We start from the raw sequence: 20,136 nt of genomic DNA, 5'->3' as shown, positions 1-20,136 counted from the left end.
CCACAGTTTATCAAGAGTTTCCATAATAATAACAACTGTTTTGTAACTGACCTTAAATTAGCGCAAACATATCAACTAACTTATTTTCCTTGCTGAGAATGTTACTTATCATACATTAAGGCTATTATGTCACACTGTTCGTAATTGTGTTTTTATGCTGATTTGCATAATAACCATATTTCCAAAGTACCCTTAGAAGAGACCACCGATCAGTGTTTCTTAAGTTTTTACGTCATGGTGCACCCGTAGACCTCTAAACACGTGGTGGCGCACCTTGCGAGCGATATCAATTGAGTATACTAGAGCTTATATGTATAGTTTCAACGTTACAAATGCAAAATGCACAAAACAATCTATTTACATCACAGCGCCAAGATGCACACAATATTGACAATCGCCATTAATTAATTTCCAGGGTTTTCCTTCAAAATAAAGAAAACTTTTTATTGACAAATATAGCTTTGTATCTAAAATAATTACAATATCGAAGGACATGTAAAAAAGTGAAAACATTTTAAATATTTTTTAAGTTAAAATGATATTTCACAGTCCTAGAAACTTGTACTAAACATCAATGTAGCTAAGTACACTACAGTTTTACAATATATTTGTGTTACATCACAATGGAAATGTTACGTCACACTCGATTTGCAACATGGTGCAAAGCAACCAAGATTGTGTTTAAGCAAGTATCCTAAGCCCCAGCGTTAGTTAATTTAATATAGGTATATTTAGAAGTTTTTGTGGACCCCCGGTTGAGAACCACTGTTATAAACTATGCTAACAAACGTGTGCAACGTTCCAAGTAAAGACTTAAGTTTAACAATGCCAAATTTAGGCAGAGATTGCAAAATATCGCGTTTGTTGTCGCAGTAAGTAAATATAAATAAATAAAACTAAGTACATTTCCTTCATAAAGTAAAATTTTAATGTTTCCAACTAAGACTATTATGTTTAGGAACTTATTGATGCCTGTTACCGCGTAAAATTTAGGTAGAGTTCGCAAATTTACGAAGAATTGAATTTTTATTTTTAAGCCGTTTGTTAGCGATAGTGATTGAGGCCAAAGCCTAATGACTTCTTACAATGTGTTTAACCACGCAATACTTAGCAGAGTTCGCGAAATATTGCGTTTATTGCAGCAGTTTAACAGTAAGCATTTGTTTTTTCAATGAGGATTTTTCTCACGTTTGACGCAGTTTAGCACCGGGATTGCGTATTTGCTTAAACATGACGCTTTCAAGCAAGTCTAAACAATTGCTGCTGCAACCTAAAGTTTTATGTTTGGGAGTTATTCTCAATTGACAAACGTCAAGGGTTTTCGTTACTTAAAATATGTATTGCATGCTTAGCCAAGTGTTGTGCGCTATAGTTAACCGACTTCACATCACATGATTTGAAATTTCTATTTAGTGACACTCAAACGTTTAGGCATAAGCAAATTTGTTATGACATTTAAAAAAATATGTTTGCATTATTTATGTCATTTACGAAGATCTTACGAATAACCGGTAAATATTATTTTGGGTAATATTAATTTACGGAATGATGAATGGTCGGAACGCTCACTAATTTAAGTGTTACCCCGTTAAAACAATTATTAAACCAACGAACAATATTTGGGTTAGGGTGGGGGTTAGCGTTTGGGTGAAGGTGGGTCAAGGGTTATCAGGGGCGTATCAATAAATTTAAAAAGGGGGGGTCCCGAAATTTCAACTTGGGGAATTCCCCGATTTTTCGTCGGACGTTAATGACGTCATAAAATAGTGACGGATATTACGTCATAAAATAGCGATTGCGATGACGTCATAAATAATACCGCTTAGTGTGGAATCGTTAACCAAGTAAATCGAAAACAAGTGAAATATATGTGATTGATAGTGGTAGATCCATGTACGGGACCACGCTAAATTACAAGCACGTCTTTCGCCACCTGCAATACTAAACCAAGATCGTTTTCCCGGGTGTTATTCCACCAGCACAACATAAAAACGCCACTTAAATAGTTCTAAAATCAGTGTTGTTAACCTTTTTAAGAAAGGGGCGCCTGGCGAGCGAAGCGATCGCGATTTTTTTTGGTATAACGGCATTTCTTATTTAATTTTTTTTTTAAGTTTTATTACATTGCCGAAACTAAAAAATACAAAAATATGTCCAATATTTTTGAATACGTTTTCCATTTGTCCGCGATGCACTTGGCAGCCCTGTACGGCGCAACGGTAAAGCAGCGCTGTTCAAAAGACAGCATTAAAATGTAAACAAAACGGACGTATGAAAGTCATTCGTGCGAAGCGCGAAAATGTTTCGCACTTACGTAGTTAAAATAGTCGAAAAGTATATGAAATGGCACACTGCGAGAAAATGTTCTCACGTTTGACGCAGTTTACCACGGGGATTACGTATTTGCAAACGTTTAGGCATAAGCAAATTTGTTATGACATTTAAAAAAATATGTTTGCATTATTTATGTTTACGAAGATCTTACGAATAACCGGTAAATATTCTATTTAACCTGGGCAACGCCGGGTATTTCGTCTAGTGTTAAATATTTTTTTAAGTTGAAATTGTATTTCACGGTCGTAGAAAGCTTGTACTAAACATTAATTTAGTTGCAGGGTTGCCAAATTAGACATTAAAAGCATAGTATGTAAAATTATTTAAAGATGCATGGTTACAGAATGAAAATTTAAACCAGTGGTTCTCAACATTTTAGTTTGTTCTTCGACGCCGCCAAGTTTTTTTTTAAGTCGGCTCTGTTTTGTAGTGAGCCAAGCGGTGTCATTACATTCGTCGAGATGATTTCTCAATTTTCCTTTTATTAACGCGTTACTATTAGCCTACTTGAATGTTGGCCTAAATATGACCTTGAATATTTGAATAACCCTGTAGCGTACTTTATGCGTTTTTCGATGGAATGTTTATTTTGCAACTGAACGCTCTTAATGGAAATTGCAAACCAAATACACATTAGTTGCTCGCTTAACAGCATTTGTTGGACACTTTATTATAGGCAAAAGGGTATCGGTAAGTAAAAATGGCCGGCCCGAAAAAACGCTGACGCCGCACTGCATGGCTATGTATGAAGCAGCACAGTAATTACAGCGACAGGCCTTTAACCAAACTTGCCACACGCGAGCGGCCAATTAGGCATAACTTTCCACGATAAAACGATTAAAAATGATCTAATATTCTACTTTTAAACATCCCTATACTGACGAGTCAGGCACGTGCCAGAAAATGGGTTACAAAACGTTACAAGAAAGGTTTACAGTAATAATAAAAAACACAAAATTAAGTTAGCTGTGAAATTTTAAAAATAGTGAAACTTTGGTTTTGTAATGTCTAGCTAGAGAGTTATGCCTGTGGCCCCTCAATGACCGCTCCGTGGCCCCCAGGGGGGCCGAGGGCCACGGTTGAGAAAATCTGTTTAAACAATAGCTAAGAAGAGGCACAGTGAATAATTATATTCAATACGTAATGTATACTGAGCTAAATGATGTAAATATGTAGTGAGTGATGTTACTTTCACAATTTACATAAGAAAGGTGACAATCGAAAAATAATTTAAGATAATATAATAAATATGTGTTCTAGGTTTATTCCGCAAACTCTATTTTTTTTTTTAATGAAGGCTTTTTATAATTTTTTACTGGCAACCCCACATTGAGTGACTTTATAAAAAGTGCTACCAGACAAATTGTTTGTCAAGAAGCATTTTAACATAGGCCGTTGTTATTAAAAGTACATGATTATGAAAATATATTACTTTTGCATTATATTTCTATATTTCGTTGCTTAACTTCCAAATATATATTTTATCGTATTTGCTGTAACCTCCTAATCACCATTGTAATAGTTTATTCCGATTATTACTAGTTTACTTCGGATATTCAACAACTTGTCAAAAATTAAAGTTTTTTTAAATTTGTTTCTAATATCAACGCAAATAATATCACGGATGTTATTAACATGACTTCGCAATATTTTGTTTAAGTTGTTTCGTCTCATCAATGGACCTACTGTTACGTCATAAGCGCACAATGCACATTTTGTCCGAGGTACAAACGTCACAAAATGACGCGAATTGAGTCGAAACCGTGTTTTTATTTGGTTGTGCATATTTTTGTGTTAATCCTGATAATCTGGGCGAATTTGGTAAAAAAACGTCAATAAAGTGCGGCGCTGTGTTAAAATAATAAGCTTTACTTCCAAATTAAGATTTATTTTATAAACGCCGAAAACAAAAAAAGTTTATTTCCTTGACTTCTGTTGAAACATTAATTTGTTGTTGTATTTGTTGTTGTTACTCACTTTAAGTCCAAGTTCTCTCAGTTTCGATCTGATCACCTCCTCGCCTTCCTTAGTGAAGCCACAATCTTCGACCCTCAACCTCTCGATGTTTGGGAGGACGCGAGAAAGCGCAAGAGCTCCTTCGTCGTCGATGCGGTTCATACTCAGAACCAGCAACTTGATCTGAAACAACAAATTGAAGAGCGAGGTTAGATTTTGAAAGTGAGCCACAAATGGCGTCAAGGCACCAAATAGCTCCAGGTGATAATGTTCAGCACCTTAATGTCGGATTTCATCACTTACCGAAACGGCAACTAACTGATAATTTAGAGTTTTTTAGATATGGCAGTGAATGTTAATATATCGGGGAAAGAGAAGTGGAATATGATTCAAAACAAAATAAATATTCAAACAACCAAGTAGTTTAAATATGATGAATGTGAAGTGACATACCGAGTGGTTATAATATGTTACCGACAAAAACAGGTTTTGTGTGGCCACATAAAAATAACCACTGTTGTATGATATTTGTTTTATCAGTTGGTGGCTTTGGCAAATTATAATTTTTGTGTTTGTTGCAAACTTAAATGGCCTCGAAAAATCACAATTTGACAACGGCAACATTTTCTTACTGTGTTCCCACCTAAGCATTTAAGCAAATACTTTTTATATTGAGACATAACACTTCAGCAACTGCGAAGTTTCTATTTTTCTTGAGGTCAACGAAGGCCTAATTGAAATCATAGTGTGTAATTTATAAAAAAAAAGAAACAAATTTTTCAAAAGAACAAACTTCAATTAAAGAAAAATACTTTTTTGTGAAATGCATTTATAATTCATTTCAGTTTGACATTTGTTGAACTGAAAACAGCAGGTTTAAGTCCACTTTGATTTATGAACTCATCAAGTAATTGGCCGCCCGAAAAAACGCTGACGCCGCACAACATGGCCACATATAAAGCAGCACAGTTAATGTTTCGCCACAGCGACAGCCCTTTATCTAAACTTGCCACTCGCGTACGTAGGATAAGGCGTAACTTTCTGCGATAAACAAATAAAAATTAACTGATATTCTACTTTAAACATCCCTATACTGAAGGGTCAAAAAACGTGCCTGAAAAATAAGTTACAAAACGTTACAAGAAAGTTTTACAGTCATAATAACTGGCAAGTGATAAAAGTGGTGACATTTTGGTTTTGCAATACCTAGCTAGAGAGTTGTGCCTGTAGCCAGCCTAAAATGTTTTGAATCCGTAATGACACTACGATTAAAATTCCATTATTCGCTTCCCGCCAGCGAGGCTCGTTACAACTTCGCTTTTTCCAGTCCAGTGCATCAACTGCCGTATCGAAGACAAATAATATGAAAGCTCAAACCGTTTCGAGCAGCAACTGACTGAGTTTTTAGCGCAATACTCAAAAACCATTCAGATAGCAGAAACAAAATGACTAAAAATATTAAAGTTACATTACTAAAAGTACAGCAAACATAATAACTATGTTGTCTGTGACGTAACAGTGCATGACAATTGAAGGTGTGGCGTGCCTGTGATTGTTGTGGAACTCTTCATAAACGCTACCAACAAATTAATTATTAGGAGTACAATATTTATCTTTTTCGGGGGGAGGGTTTTGGGTCTTTTTTCTTGGCCCCTGTCACCCCCTGGCTACGCCTATGCCCGTGGCCCCCCAATTACCGCTCCGTGACCGAAAACCCTGGGTTAGTTACAAAAACATTTTAATTAGTTAATGCAGTATTTATAAACTTCGCAGCATTAAGATATTAAAGTTGTTACCCTTGGGCTCACAGCAGTGGATACATATTATTGGTGAATTTGACCCATTGGTTAATTATTATTATTTATTTAGGACGGTCTATTTATTTAGTGAGATGTTTATCACAGCTGACACTTTGTGGGTGAATCGGTCGACACAAAACACATTTACAATTAAGGGCACTAAAGCTGTGGAGGTAAAGTAGCAAACATAATAACATGCCACACATTTTTCGTCACGTTTGTTTGGCTAAGGTACAGTTTAAATTATTACCTGCATGCTGAAGGTGCAGTAGATAAAGTCATAAATATAACATTAAAAAAATAAAACAAAACAAAATTTTAAGAAATTTCGTTGGAAAGGTAAAGTAGCAAAACGTTTCAATGTTTGATTTAATGTGACATAGGTGTAGGTACAGTTTAAAATCACTACCCACGTATCAAAGGTGCAGTAGCAAAACACGACTATATACAATCTTTGATAAAAATTAACAATATAATCATGCTGAATTATAAATTTATCATTTAACTTTCCGAATTTGCTTGTTTGGCAAACTGTAGCAAAAATGGATTTATTGTTTGAATGAATTAACAAATATTTTTATGGAATAAGCTATTAACTCGGCTAATAAAGTTGTTTAAAATAATGTTTAATAACTAATGGGTGTATGTGCACCTAAGATAACCTGCAAAAAACACATTTTATTTTTACTTTTTGCTACATTTTAAAGGAACATTTCTATTAAATTTCACGAACTTGCTTGTTTGGCTACTGCACCTCTGACTGCTTATCGAGAACCAACTTTAAAAACAACCTACTTTGCAATCTTTGTTCTTGATGGCGTCGGTGAGTGGACTGATGTCTGTGATGCCACAATCGTCCAACCACAACCCCTCCAACTTGTGAACAATCTCCGACAAACTTTTCACTCCGGCGTTTTGGATTTGGTTGCGGGTGAGGGAAAGCCACTTCAACTAATTCATAGAAACATAACGTCGTGAGTTTAAATATTTCTTTTCAATGTTTCGTTGAAATAAATTATTTTGTACAATAAAGCGAAACAAAATCTCAAGTAATTTTGGACGAAAATATACAAGTGGCAAAAACACCGCAAAAAGTTTTATTGTTTGTTTTAAGGTGACGTCAGGGAAGGTACAGTTTAAATTATTACCCGCATATGTATTAGATATTTGAATCAATTACCAAATACTTTTAATAATGGAGTAGTTATAAACTTAAGCTATTTTCCCGACTAAAAAGTAGTTTAAAGTAATGTTTAATCACTAATGGGTGAGGGTGTATATGTTCGCAAACAAGCCAAAAAAACTTTTTACTTTTATTTCGAAAAAAATTCTCTTCAGTTTATAACAAAACAAATTTCAAGTAATTTTGGCAGAAAATTTAAGGTAAAGTGGCAAAACATAGCAATGTTTGATTTACTGCAGAGGTGTGCATGTTAAAGAAAACACAAATGTTGGTGCGCGGCACGTTTTATTGCGGTATCGATATTTTAAGCAGAATGTAAACCGCGGTCACGTTTGAACTCGTAATAATGACTCTTTGTCCCGTTTTAAAAACATCGCCATTGCTGCAGTGGTAAATAGTTGTGAGGTTTATTTTTTAACTTAAACGTTGTTAATTAAAAAAAATGTTTAACCCAGTCGTTGACGCCTTTAAAAAAGTTTATTGGACTTGTGATGTACCCAGGATAATAATTTTACTTTTTTGTATTTATTTAATTGTTTGTATTCAAAAATTATAAGCAATTACTGCAGTTGTTCGGTAACAATAAGTTCAATTGCAAATGTCTTATAATAATGTTTGTAAGCAGTGTTTTTTAAGATGTTTTGAGGGACCGAAACGTCCCACTGAACAATGCGGTATTTAAAATATCGCCTACTTGTGCTACAGCCGAGAATTAGCAATTAGTCTACGTAAGAATGTTGTTGCGATCTCTTAAGTTCATAGCGGTCAGCCAAGCCAAAGCTTAAAAAATAACTGTCTGTAAATATTTTATATCGCAATTATGTTTAGATACGAAACGAAACCATTGCGCACGCCCTTGGAAAATAGAAACGACCCACTATGGGCGTCACGCAGCACAGAACCTCTGGTGCATATGGTTAACTTTGTAAATGGTTTAGTTGTAAATTTACAATTATTTTGTCATTATTTGCGGTTCAGCCATATAACTGAACAAGTCAGCAAAAATTTGTGTGGAAAAAGTAATTTATGCGCTACTAAAAAGATTTTCTGTTGGAACTGACAGCTTCGTATCAGCCACAGCGATTGCAAGCTTCCCAAGATGGCCTTCGTTTGACAAAGAAGAAATTAAAAGTAACTGGTTATGGAATAACTACAGTTTTAAGTTTGATCATTTCTCATATTTTGCAGTATTTGGAGATAAAGAAGTGCAAATGATCTGTACACACTATTCCACATTGCTCGTAAGCGCTGGAATATATATATAGTGTTAGCGTGGCAGAAAAATGGCGGCTGCTAAAGATGCATTTATGCAGACGGTATCAGCGTCAATCTAAAATTATAATATATTTTAGTAATTGCAGTATTTTATTTAGATTCAAGGAATCGGTCGCGAAACTATCTTGGGATGAGGTTGGTCGTTCATTTGGTGACGATTACAGCAACATTTTTGCTCTTATTGATTCACTGCTTTGTTTGCCGGCTAGCTCTTCCGAAAACGAGCGTGGATTCAGCAACATTAAATTGACGAAAACTTGTTGGAGGAACCGTCTAGCCCAGTGGTTCTTAACCTTTTATACTTGGGGGCGCACCTAGAGACGTATAAAAACGTGGCGGCGCACCTTGCGAGCGAAGCGAGCGCGAAGTTTTTGAGGTGTACCGATATTTCTCTTAAATTGCCTGCATTTTTTTATTATATGGGTTTTATAGTTGCATATCTTTAAAGGGACTTTCAGCCTTTGAGACTAAAAACGTTATTTTGTACATTAAAGTCTTATTCCGATATGTTTTTTACTATCGCTTGCGGCGCACCTAGCAGCCTTCGCACCGGTTGAGAAACGCTGATGCACGCGGCGCACCGGTTGAGACGAAAACTTGTTTGAGGAACCGTCTATAGCCACTGATACGATGAACCACTTGACGGTGGTGCAAATGTGCTCCGCTAATCTTACACAATTCGACCCCACAACAAGCCATTAACGTGTGGCTAAATGGAGCTAAACGCCGCAGAAAAGTAACACAAAAAGAATCGCCATCAAGATCTGTCGTCGTTGACGCTGATTGCAGCTCGGATGAATACGACAAGGACAGTGATTGTGACCAAGCTACAATTGACAAATGTTGAAATGAAAAATGCTCTCATTAGCTCGTGTAGCTCTCATATCAGCTTGTAAATATTGTCAGTGTTATTTTTTCACTAAAGATTGTAAAAAAATATATTTAAGGAATTGTTTACACTCTTTACATCGATGTTTTATCGCTTTTATCTTCACTTGATTTTTACACTGATGATGGCATGCGTTATTGCTGAAACGTCTGTAAATTGCGAAATGTTGATTTTATCGAATATTATGGCTTTGACATTTTTATTAAAATTACTAAAAAAAACCTGTATTGTGTTCCAAATGTTTACATTGTTTTAAGCGTGAACTGCTTTATGGTTCATTAATTTGTTTATCCATGCTTGGAAATAAACGAACAGACTTTTATGAAAACTAATGTTTACGTATAGAAACCATAAGACAGGTTAACGATAACCCAAGAAATGACCGCGCTAGGACGGAAATTTGCAGACGGCTTGCCAACAAATTTGGCGAGTGCTATTTCGGCAATCGGGCGAGTGCTGATTGATAGCCGCTCGCCCTTAAATTTAATGAGCACCAAAGCGCTATGTATACTTTCGCATGTTGCGCCGCGGTGATTCATGAACTCTATAATAGCAAGTTATGTTAAATCACGCTATTAATGGCGTTATTGCAAGGAAAATTCGAATGCTGTAAAACGATGAAGGGAAACATATAGTGGCGATCTATTCTGATCCTAACAAAGGTATACTTGCTGTCGTAGGGCCACAAATACTTAATATTTCCGTTATTTAGCAGTTAAACTTTAACTGGTGGTTTTCATTATGACATCATAAACCTCTCGTGACGTTAGGGAACATATTTTATATTAATATTTTTTTAAACGTGAATAGGGGGCACAAAGTGTTGTTTTATTGTTGTTGGTCTTAACACTATAGTATTATAGAGCATCCGGCTTTAAATATTGTTACTTTATAGGTCTTATTGTGTGTTTCAACTGTTACTTCACTGGGAAGTGCTTACATGTTATTTTATTGGCGCGATGGTGGGTAAAGTAGCAAGTTTGGGTATAATAAATAACTTTATTTCTCTTCAAAAATTTTCTGTGATTGAACACATTTTTTATTCCAATTTCCATATGAATTAACAACTCAAACTTGTACTAATAGGAACGAAATAACTTTGATAGGTTAGTTCAGTGGTTCTCAACCTTTTATGCCTCGTGGCCCCCTTTGAAAGGCTCTCAACCCTCGTGGCCCCTGCTTAAAAATAACTAGCATTGTATTTATGTGTTTTTACTTCTCCAGGTTAATATCACATACAACCATTAACCAACAAATAAAGGCACTTAGTTGCTGAAAATTTTAATAAATCAGTTATTTTTATTTAAGTTAACTAATTACTCATTACAAAGCTGGTTCCTGCCAAGGTATTTTTTTTATATTTGGCTCTATTTTGTACTCAGCCAAGCGAATGATTTATGGATTTTTTACTTTTTTTACATGCATAACCTAGCTGAATATTAGGTCTCGACCAACGGCATTTGACCGACAATTAATATTATCGGCAAGTAATTGGCCGCCCGAAAAAACGCTGACGCCGCACTACATGGCTACATATAAAGCAGCACAGTTAATGTTTCGCCAGAGCGACAGGCCTTTATCTAAACTTGCCACCCACGTACGTAGGATTAGGCGTAACTTTCTGCGATAAACAAACAAAAATTAACCGATATTCTACTTTAAACATCCCTATACTGCCGGTTCAAAAAACGTGTCTGAAAAATGAGTTACAAAACGTTACAAGAAAGTTTTACAGTCATAATAACTGGCAATTAATAAAAGTGGTGACATTTTGGTTTTGCAATACCTAGCTAGAGAGTCGTGCCTGTAGCCAGCCTAAAATGTTTTGTGTGGTCAAATATTTTGAACTAGTGAGAGTATTTGGTTTGGTGCACCGCCTATCGATGCAGAAAAAAACAAGACACGCTGAGTAGGTAAAAGTTGAGACTGAAGCTGATACCTCACAGCGATAAATCGAGTGTATATAAAACATAAATAAATAACTATTTACTACGAATCCGTAATGACACTACGATTAAAATTCCATTATTCGCTTCCCGCCAGCGAGGCTCGTTAAAACTTGATCGCTTTTTCCAGTCCAGTGTATCAACTGCCGTATCGAAGACAAATAATATGAAAGCTCAAACCGTTTCGAGCAGCAACTGACTGAGTTTTAGCGCAATACTCAAAACCATTCAGATAGCAGAAACAAAATGACTATATCGTCTGTGACGTAACAGTGTATGACAATTGAAGGTGTGGCGTGCCTGTGATTGTTGTGGAACTGTTCATGAACGCTACCAACAAATTAATTATTAGGAGTACAATATTTATCTTTTTCGGGGGGAGGGTTTTAGGTCTTTTTTCTTGGCCCCTGTCACCCCCTGGCTACGCCTATGCCCGTGGCCCCTCAATTACCGCTCCGTGGCCGAAAACCCTGGGTTAGTTACAAAAATATTTTAATTAGTTAATGCAGTATTTATAAACTTCACAGCATTAAAATATTAAAGTTGTTACCCTTGGGCTCTCAGCAGTGAATACATATTATTGGTGAATTTGACCCATTGGTTAATTATTATTATTTATTTAGGACGGTGTTACGACTTTACTAGTAATTCTAGAAAATTACCTAGACCTCCTGTAAAGTCGCTGTGAGTTCTTATTTTCCGGGCAATAAATAACCTACCAAAGAGAACTTATATTAAAGACCACAACAAGAAAACCCAATGTACAGATGTATTGGTTGCAAGAGTAGAATATTACCACACCACAAACAATAATGACACTTAGACACACACAACTACTTACAAAGGCGACAGACAGAGCAAAATGAAACTTAAAGTTTTACTCGCTAATTTCACAAGGCTACACCCAGACGTCTCTCTCCTGTAGGCGGTGAGCCGCTCGTAATATACGCTAAAACAAAACTCCTTTTCACGGGAACCGACGCCCTCCCGGAAACCCCAGGCCCGCCTTACAGGGCGGCCGTTTCGTGGAAAGATAACATTGGGCGGACCTTTTAGTGAGAAGTTAAACCGCGCCGAAAAACAAGCGATAAATGATTGTGAGATTTGCAGAAATGTTTGGAGACAGGAAAAAAACATGTCCAAAGTCCAATTAACGGCGAACACCACAGCGCACAAGAATATTACGTTAATATACAATTATACATGTCTCGAAATGCGAAAACCTAATTCCTAGCCCTACATTTAAGAACAAAGGCGCAAAATTAATAATGAATGTTAGGATTTACAGTCGGCGTAATTAGCAACCGGTGATAATTTTGTAGTGCTAATTAAGCACGTAACAGACGGTCTATTTATTTAGTGAGATGGTTTACCACAGCTGGCACTTTGTGGGTGAATCGGTCGACACAAAACACATTTACAATTAAGGGCACTAAAGCGGTGGAGGTAAAGTAGCAAACATAATAACATGCCACACATTTTGGGTCAGATTTGTTTGGCTAAGGTACAGTTTAAATTATTACCTGCATGCTGAAGGTGCAGTAGCTAAAGTCAGAAATATAACATTAAAAAAATAAAACAAAACAAAATTTTTTTAAGAAATTTCGTTGCAAAGGTAAAGTAGCCAAACGTTTCAATGTTTGATTTAATGTGACAAAGGTGTAGGAACGGTTTAAAATCACTACCCACGTATCAAAGGTGCAGTAGCAAAACACGAATGTATACTATCTTTGATAAAAATTAACAATATTATCCTTCCAAATTATAAATTTATTATTTTTGTTAAATTTCAAGAATTTGCTTGTGTAGCAAAAAACTGTAGCAAAAAATGGATTTATTGCTTGAATAAATTAACAAAAAAATTATGGAATGAGTTATTCACTCGGCTAATAAAGTTGTTTAAAATAATGTTTAATAACTAATGGGTGTATGTGTACCTAAGAGAAACTAAAAAACAAAAACATTTTATTTTTACTTTTTGCTAAATTATAAATGCAACATTTTTTATTAAATTTCACGAACTTGCTTGTTTGGCTACTGTACCTCTGACTGCTTCTCGAGAATCCAACTTTAAAAACCACCTACTTTGCAATCTTTGTTCTTGATGGCGTCGGTGAGTGGACTGATGTCTGTGATGCCACATTTGAACAACACCAACACCTCCAACTTGTGAACAATCTCCGACAAACTTTTCACTCCGGCGTTTTGGATTTGGTTGAGGCCGAGGTAAAGCCCCTTCAACTAATTCATAGAAACATAACGTTGTGAGTTTAAATATTTCTCTTCAATGTTTCGTTGAAATAAATTATTTTGTACAAAGAGCGAAACAAAATCTCACGTAATTTTGGACGAAAATATACAAGTAGCAAAATACCGCAAAAAGTTTTATTGTTTGTTTTAAGGTGACGTCAGGGAAGGTACAGTCTAAATTATTACCCGCATATGTATTAGATATTTCAATCAATTACCAAATATTTTTAATAATGGAGTAGTTATAAACTTAAGCTATTTGCCCGACTAAAAAGTAGTTTAAATTAATGTTTAATCACTAATGGGTGAGGGTGTATATGTTCGCAAGCAAGCCAAAAAAATATTTTACTTTTTATTCCAAAAAAAATTCTCTTAAGTTTATACCGAAACAAATTTCAAGTAATTTTGGCCGAAAATTTAAGGTAAGGTAGCAAAACATAGCAATGTTTGATTTACTGCAGAGGTGTGCATGTTAAAGAAAACACAAGTGTGGGCGGCCGTACGTTGATACAAATTTTGTCAACTCAATAAAAGTTGGTTTGTGAAACTGACCTAACAGTACACATGTTTTTAAATATAGTCTTAATGCGTCAAGTCTCCTTCTAAAAAACCTCTTGCCATTTTGAAACCCTTTTTTAGCTTCGCGCGATTGACGTTAATCAGTTGCAAATGCAAAGGCGTTCACTTTGGGTCGCGACAATCTTTAAATTTATGTATAGGGGTGTATTTTTGTTACGATTTATGGTTTGCATAAGCACACAAAGGGAATGTGACATCGCTGCCTCTGGTTTTTATTTCAGCGCTAGTATTGTCACACAATATTTTTTGTCAATGTTTATTATAACGTCACACAGGTCCAGGATTAGCCTTGTACCTTTAAGACAGTGGTCGGCAAACTGTGGCCCGATGTGGAACTTTTTGCAATTTTTAGTGGCCACGAGTTATTTTTTAATATTTCGGTCATATCATGTAGTTGTTGGGCTGAGGTGGGCCGCGTAATAACCGAACATTCATTGCACTGTATTATATTTCGGGTGGTTAAGAGTTTTTGTTTTGGCTTATTGTTGCATCACAGGGCAACCAGGCCATCCCCCACCCGTGCTGATTTACACCCACTCGCCCGACTGTGGCTTCGGCGAGAAATGTAATTAGTTGGTGTAGGACAACTTGTGTTAAGCACCACTACTAAGCGAAATATTACTTAGCGCCAGTTATTTCCTTTAACACTAAGGTGCAAATACATTCAACACTACACAAATAATAAGGTTAATCGAAGTCACGTTCGAAGCTCGTAATAATGACTCTTTGTCCCGTTTTAAAAACATCGCCATTGCTGCAGTGGTAAATAGTTATGAGGTTTATTTTTTAACTTAAACGTTGTTAGTTAAAAAAATGTTTAACCCAGTCGTTGACGCCTTTGAAAAGTTTATTGGACTTGCGATGTACCCAACGATAAGAATTTTACTTTTTTGTGTTTATTGAATTGTTTGTATTCGAAAATTACAAGCAATTCTGCAGTTTTTGGTAACAATAAGTTCAATTGCAAATGTCTTATAATAATATTTTTAAACAGTGTTTTTTAAGATGTTTTCAGGGAGCGCAACGGTCCAGTGAAGTTTAGATACGAAACGAAACCATTGCGGACGCCCTTGGAAAATAGAAACGATCCACTATGGGCGTCACGCAGCACACAACCTCTGGTGCATAAGTTAGCTTTGTAAATGGTTTAGTTGTAAATTTACAATTATTTTGTCATTATTTGCTGTTCAGTCAGTAACTATAGTGTTGTTAGGCGAAATGCGGTGTTTTGTTTGTGGCGCTAAGCAACCTGCGGTCAAACGTCTCAATCAAAAAAACACCAGAATACGAAAAAAAGAGAGCGCGAGGATTTTTAGAAAAATGGAAAACAGTCAGGCCATAGAGCATTTTGACAAAATAAAACATTGATCAACTTCCAAAATATTTTTTGATGAGTGCAAATCTTTTAAGTGAGTCGATTGCTTATCACGAGCAAAGTGAAGTCCATGCATTAGCTCGTTCGTGTTATGAAGGGCAAAATCACCAGGGACAGCTCCTGCTCTAATAGCATTCAATCAGCTTAATGAGCAATACAGCAAAAGAATGGGCAACTTATGGAGAAACGCTCACGCTATTGCTAAGCACAGAAGACCGATCTGCCATTACTGTTGGTTGTGTGAACTAGGACAGCAGCATAACGGAGCAGACATCCGTCCATGTCCGCTATAGCGTTAGGGGCTTGGTGCAAACTAAGTTTGTCGCCTTCGGAAGCCCAGAGAGTCCGAATGCTGCAGGTATTTATGACAGTATTTTAAAATCCCTTTTAGAAGTGGGTATAAGCAAGGAAGAGATTACGTCAAGGTTAGTTGGCTTTTGTTTGTGATTGTCCACTGCTTTGCACATCGTTTGCAGCTTTCCCTCAAAGACGCTATAATACAGAACAAGCTATACGAAAGTGTTCTTGTCCTGTTAATGGGGCTATACTATCCTTACCATAACAGCCCGTAACAGCGTCTAAACCTTAGACGGGCTTTTGAGGGCCTCAACCAATGTGCCTTAATGCCCACGACAGTTTGTTGCACAAGAGTGGTGGGTCATACTCTGCTATCAATCAAGAATGTGATAAGAGGGTACAGCGCAATCCGCGCTCAACTTGGAGGACTTACAGCAAAGGAAAGGGTAAAGGAAATTATTTTTCGGTAAATTTGAGTGGTGATGTAAAACATAGAGCGGTGGCTATTTACGGCCGATGAAGAGATCTGATGTTATGTCTTTATAGCATTTACTTGCCGATGTGCTAACCCCGATTCATTCGTTATCGCTGTGTTTACAGTCTGACCAGGTAACCTTGGCTGATATGAGGGAAAAATTTGACATAACATTAGATGTTCTTCGCATTCTTGAAGAACGGAATTTTCTACAACAAACGTTTACTTTTCAGTTTACATCGATAATTTCCAAGACTGTGTTTTTTAAGTTGGTAATAAAAAATAAAAAAATGTTAAAAAATATACGTATAACATTTTTGAATACGTTTTCCGTTTGTCCGCGACGCACTTGACAGCCTTCCACGGCGCAACGGTAAAGAAGCGCTGATATATGACAGCATCAAAACGTAAACAAACCGGAGGTAGAAAATAAAGCACATTGAAATTTTTCGCACTATTTAAAATAGTCAAACAGTATGTGAAATGGACTGTGTCTAGTTTGTCAAAGAGGCGGTGGTCGAATGAATTACATTGCCGACCCCTGTTTTAAATATACAAACATTTTCCCGCGTATAAAACGGTTAAGCGCAACAACAACCTTACATAAGAACAATACCCTTACATTGTTAGGTCAGAAGTTAAGAATGGGGGGGGGGGGGGGGAACTTCTACAAGTTCTTAGAACGAAAGTTGCCATTTAAGCTCAAATGTTACATACAGTATTACAGTGCTGTTTGTTACTATTTATATGTGAACTTTTTGTAAAGTTTTGTGGAAAGTACTTTTATGTAACGCCACCTTATGCGTGTTCGGCGCCCCCCCAAACGAGAAAAAAAACACCCCCCTTGTAACTCGCCAACGCCCACAAGGGGGCGGTACCGCCCACGTTGGGAACTTCTGATCTACATGAAGCACATGATGCGCGTCAAGTACAAAATGGCGGAAACCCAGCGAAGTTTAATCCATGTTAACCGTAATCTCCCAGGCACCAATTATCGGATTTTGTTGATTGTCATCATAAATTTGTGGCGATATGTTGTGATCACATCTCTAAGGATACTCTATAACAGGGGTCGGCAACCTACGGCCCGCCGATGTAATTCATCCGGCCCGCCGCCTCTTTGACAAACTAGACACCAGTCCATTTCACATACTTTTTGACCATTTTAACTATGCAAGTGCGAAAAATTTCAATGTGCTTTATTTTCTATTTGTTTATGTTTTGATGCTGTCTTTTGAACTAGATCAGCGCTTCTTTGCGCCGTGGAAGGCTGCCAAGCGCGTAGCGGACAAACGGAAAACGTATTTAAAATAATGGACATATACTTTTTATCATTTTTTTATTTTCGGCAATGTAACAAAAACTTGCAACAAATTTAAAAGAAATGTCTGTTTACCAAAAAAAAAATCGCGCTTGCTTTGCTCATCATGTCTGCCCTAACTTAAAAGCTTAAAAAACGCTGAACTAGATTAACTATTAAGGTTATCGCGTTTCTCAAAGTAGCTTTATTATACTTTTCATTAGTAGTATGGATGACGATACTACTAATATTAGTAGTATGGATGATGTGGACTCGAATTTTAAACCAAACAAACGCTTTTTTCTCGCTTTGCGCCAACACTTTACTGCCACTTAAATGTAATTAAACACGTTTTTAAGCGCAAAAAATATCCGAGGCCCGCCTGATTCACAGTTGTTCTAACATTTCAATCACACAATTCTCAGTTAACATTTTGTGCGGCCCGCAAAGATCTTTCTGAGTTTGGTTTTGGCCCGCGACTAGAAAAAGGTTGCCGATCCCTGCTCTATAATATGCAGTACTATTTTCAATAAACCTAATTCAAATGGTTAAGTTGTGCAAATATTATTAAAAACACCCATTACCTAATGTGTCCACATTTTTTGTTAACCTCTAACGAATCACTTTATTTGAGTGAAGCAATCACGAACAGTTTTAAAACCGTGACCATATATAGCCCACAGTGTCAGCGCAGCAAGCTGTAAAAACGTAACTCTTACTAGCACAACGCAACACTATGACGTCACAATGGACAATTTAACTTGAAGCGTGCAATGACGTCAATGGACAACTAATAATCAACTTTGTTTGGAAAAGTAAGCTGCCTGAAAAGTTTATTAAACAAAAAAAATTCTTCTTCAGGAGCGTCGTGTTGATTTTTTGTTGCTTCGCGGTCCCAGGAAATTGTCTTGCGGCCCCCAAAAGGACCGCGGACCCCAGTTTGAGAACCACTGTCTCAGGCCAAAGCGTCATAAGGATTTTGAACTCCATAAAAATATAATTTAATAGATCAATGCGTTTTTGCTTAAAGCGCAATTCCTGTTTAGTCTTTGCAATACAGTTTTAATGCTTTGGAAAAAAACGCTACAAACTAACATTCATAAACCAATCGTTTAACATGTTTGTGGCCCCTGAAGTAAACTAATAAGTTGTCCCGGTAATTAATTTCATATTTATTCTGTACCTTTAAAAACAGGGGGGGGGCGCGATTCTGTTTTAACACGCTTCCTTATATGGGAAACCACGCTACAAGTAACTGTTAGCCAGGGTATGGCATTGAAATCTTTATATCAATAATGTAACAAATACAAATTAATATATGAATAAATTAAATGAGACAACATGCTGATAATTACATGAAAGCACTTTACCTTGTGAGTCATTTTCCCGATTGCTTCGCAAATGTGTTCGCAACCTTGACTTGTCAGCTTGCAGTCCCTCAGAACCAACTTCTCGATTGTTTTGTCGACATGCTGGAGCATCCGCCCCAAAGCGTGGCATGAACTTGTACCGATGGTTCGGTGGATAAAATCAGCCACCACAGGGAAGTGCTTTGCGAAAGACTGGATCACTGCTTCATTGCATTCTTGCAAATCAACAATCATTCCAATAACTAAACACAGTTTTCAACAAATATTAAAAAAGCAACAAAAATAACATTGTAGGTTGAACCAGCAATTGGCACTGTGACGTCACAAGTGTGAATTGTTCTAACAATGGTTGTTTAAAGCAGAAGTTCCAAATTTTTTAAACGAACTGATTAAATAAAAATATGTTCACGGACCGGCAAAAAATCACAATAAATAAAAAGATAGCACTTGTGTAAGATATTGTAATATTTCTGCCATGTAAGCGGCTTGTTTTATGTTGTTGGACAACTAACTTTCAAAATCGTAACTAATAGTAAAAAGTTTACGTAAGTAGATCAACCCGGAGAAGAACTTGTTTCTAACGAAGTCATTTTTACACGAAGATATTTATTTAATGCTAGGTTATCCATAGATTGATGATTTTATATTTTTACCGCCATCTACTTAATGTGTTTCTTTAATCGCGTTCACGGCTAAAGCTTGTAGCGCCTAATATGCTCACGTGTGTTTTTTACTTGTTTGAATACATATGTCCAGTGAAAACATAGCACAAAGTAAAATAAATGTTGTAAACTTACCATGGGGATTTCGTTTGAATTGCTTTAAAGTGCGTTTGTAGAACATCTCAGCCTTGCCTGGAAATATATCAGGAAAACATATTTTACAAACATGTAAGTTTTTCTGTTGACAAACTTTCACTTTTCGCACTTTTAAGTCGCCCATCAAGCTTAATTAGATGCTGAGCAGGCGCGGATCTAGGATTTCAGTTTGGGGAGGGCCATGAATTTTTTTCAGATATGACGTCACAATTTTTTCAGATATGACGTCACAAAAGTATACCATTGCGTGACGCCATAATTCAGGTAAAAATAACATCGGCTGGCCGAAT

General features: G+C 36.5%; 1 protein-coding gene across 1 annotated transcript; it reads right to left on the bottom strand.

The window, feature by feature from the left end:
* Positions 1 to 3,354: 3,354 nt before the first annotated feature.
* Positions 3,355 to 19,262, bottom strand: LOC146157712 (ribonuclease inhibitor-like). Its single transcript, XM_083383601.1, has 5 exons — positions 19,029 to 19,262; positions 13,468 to 13,623; positions 6,885 to 7,040; positions 4,312 to 4,473; positions 3,355 to 3,423 (listed from the first exon to the last, which is right to left on the bottom strand). The coding sequence occupies exons 1-5, from the start codon at positions 19,260 to 19,262 to the stop codon at positions 3,355 to 3,357; spliced, it is 777 nt and encodes a 258-aa protein (XP_083239727.1).
* Positions 19,263 to 20,136: the final 874 nt, after the last annotated feature.

The sequence above is a fragment of the Ascidiella aspersa genome, chromosome 3 (genome assembly GCF_963924565.1).
Source record: "Ascidiella aspersa chromosome 3, kaAscAspe10.2, whole genome shotgun sequence".
NCBI classification, from domain to species: domain Eukaryota; kingdom Metazoa; phylum Chordata; class Ascidiacea; order Phlebobranchia; family Ascidiidae; genus Ascidiella; species Ascidiella aspersa.
The sequence above is the reverse complement of the archived record's forward strand: the minus strand, read 5'-3'. Positions and strand labels throughout refer to the sequence as shown.

Coding starts and splice junctions, on each gene's coding strand:
- LOC146157712 (XM_083383601.1), bottom strand. CDS start 19,262: ATGATTGTTGATTTGCAAGAATGCAATGAAGCAGTGATCCAGTCTTTC. Junction 13,624..19,028: donor TCGGGAAAATGACTCACAAG/GTAAAGTGCTTT, acceptor TCTATGAATTAG/TTGAAGGGGCTTTACCTCGG. Junction 4,474..6,884: donor TCAAGAACAAAGATTGCAAA/GTAGGTTGTTTT, acceptor TTGTTGTTTCAG/ATCAAGTTGCTGGTTCTGAG.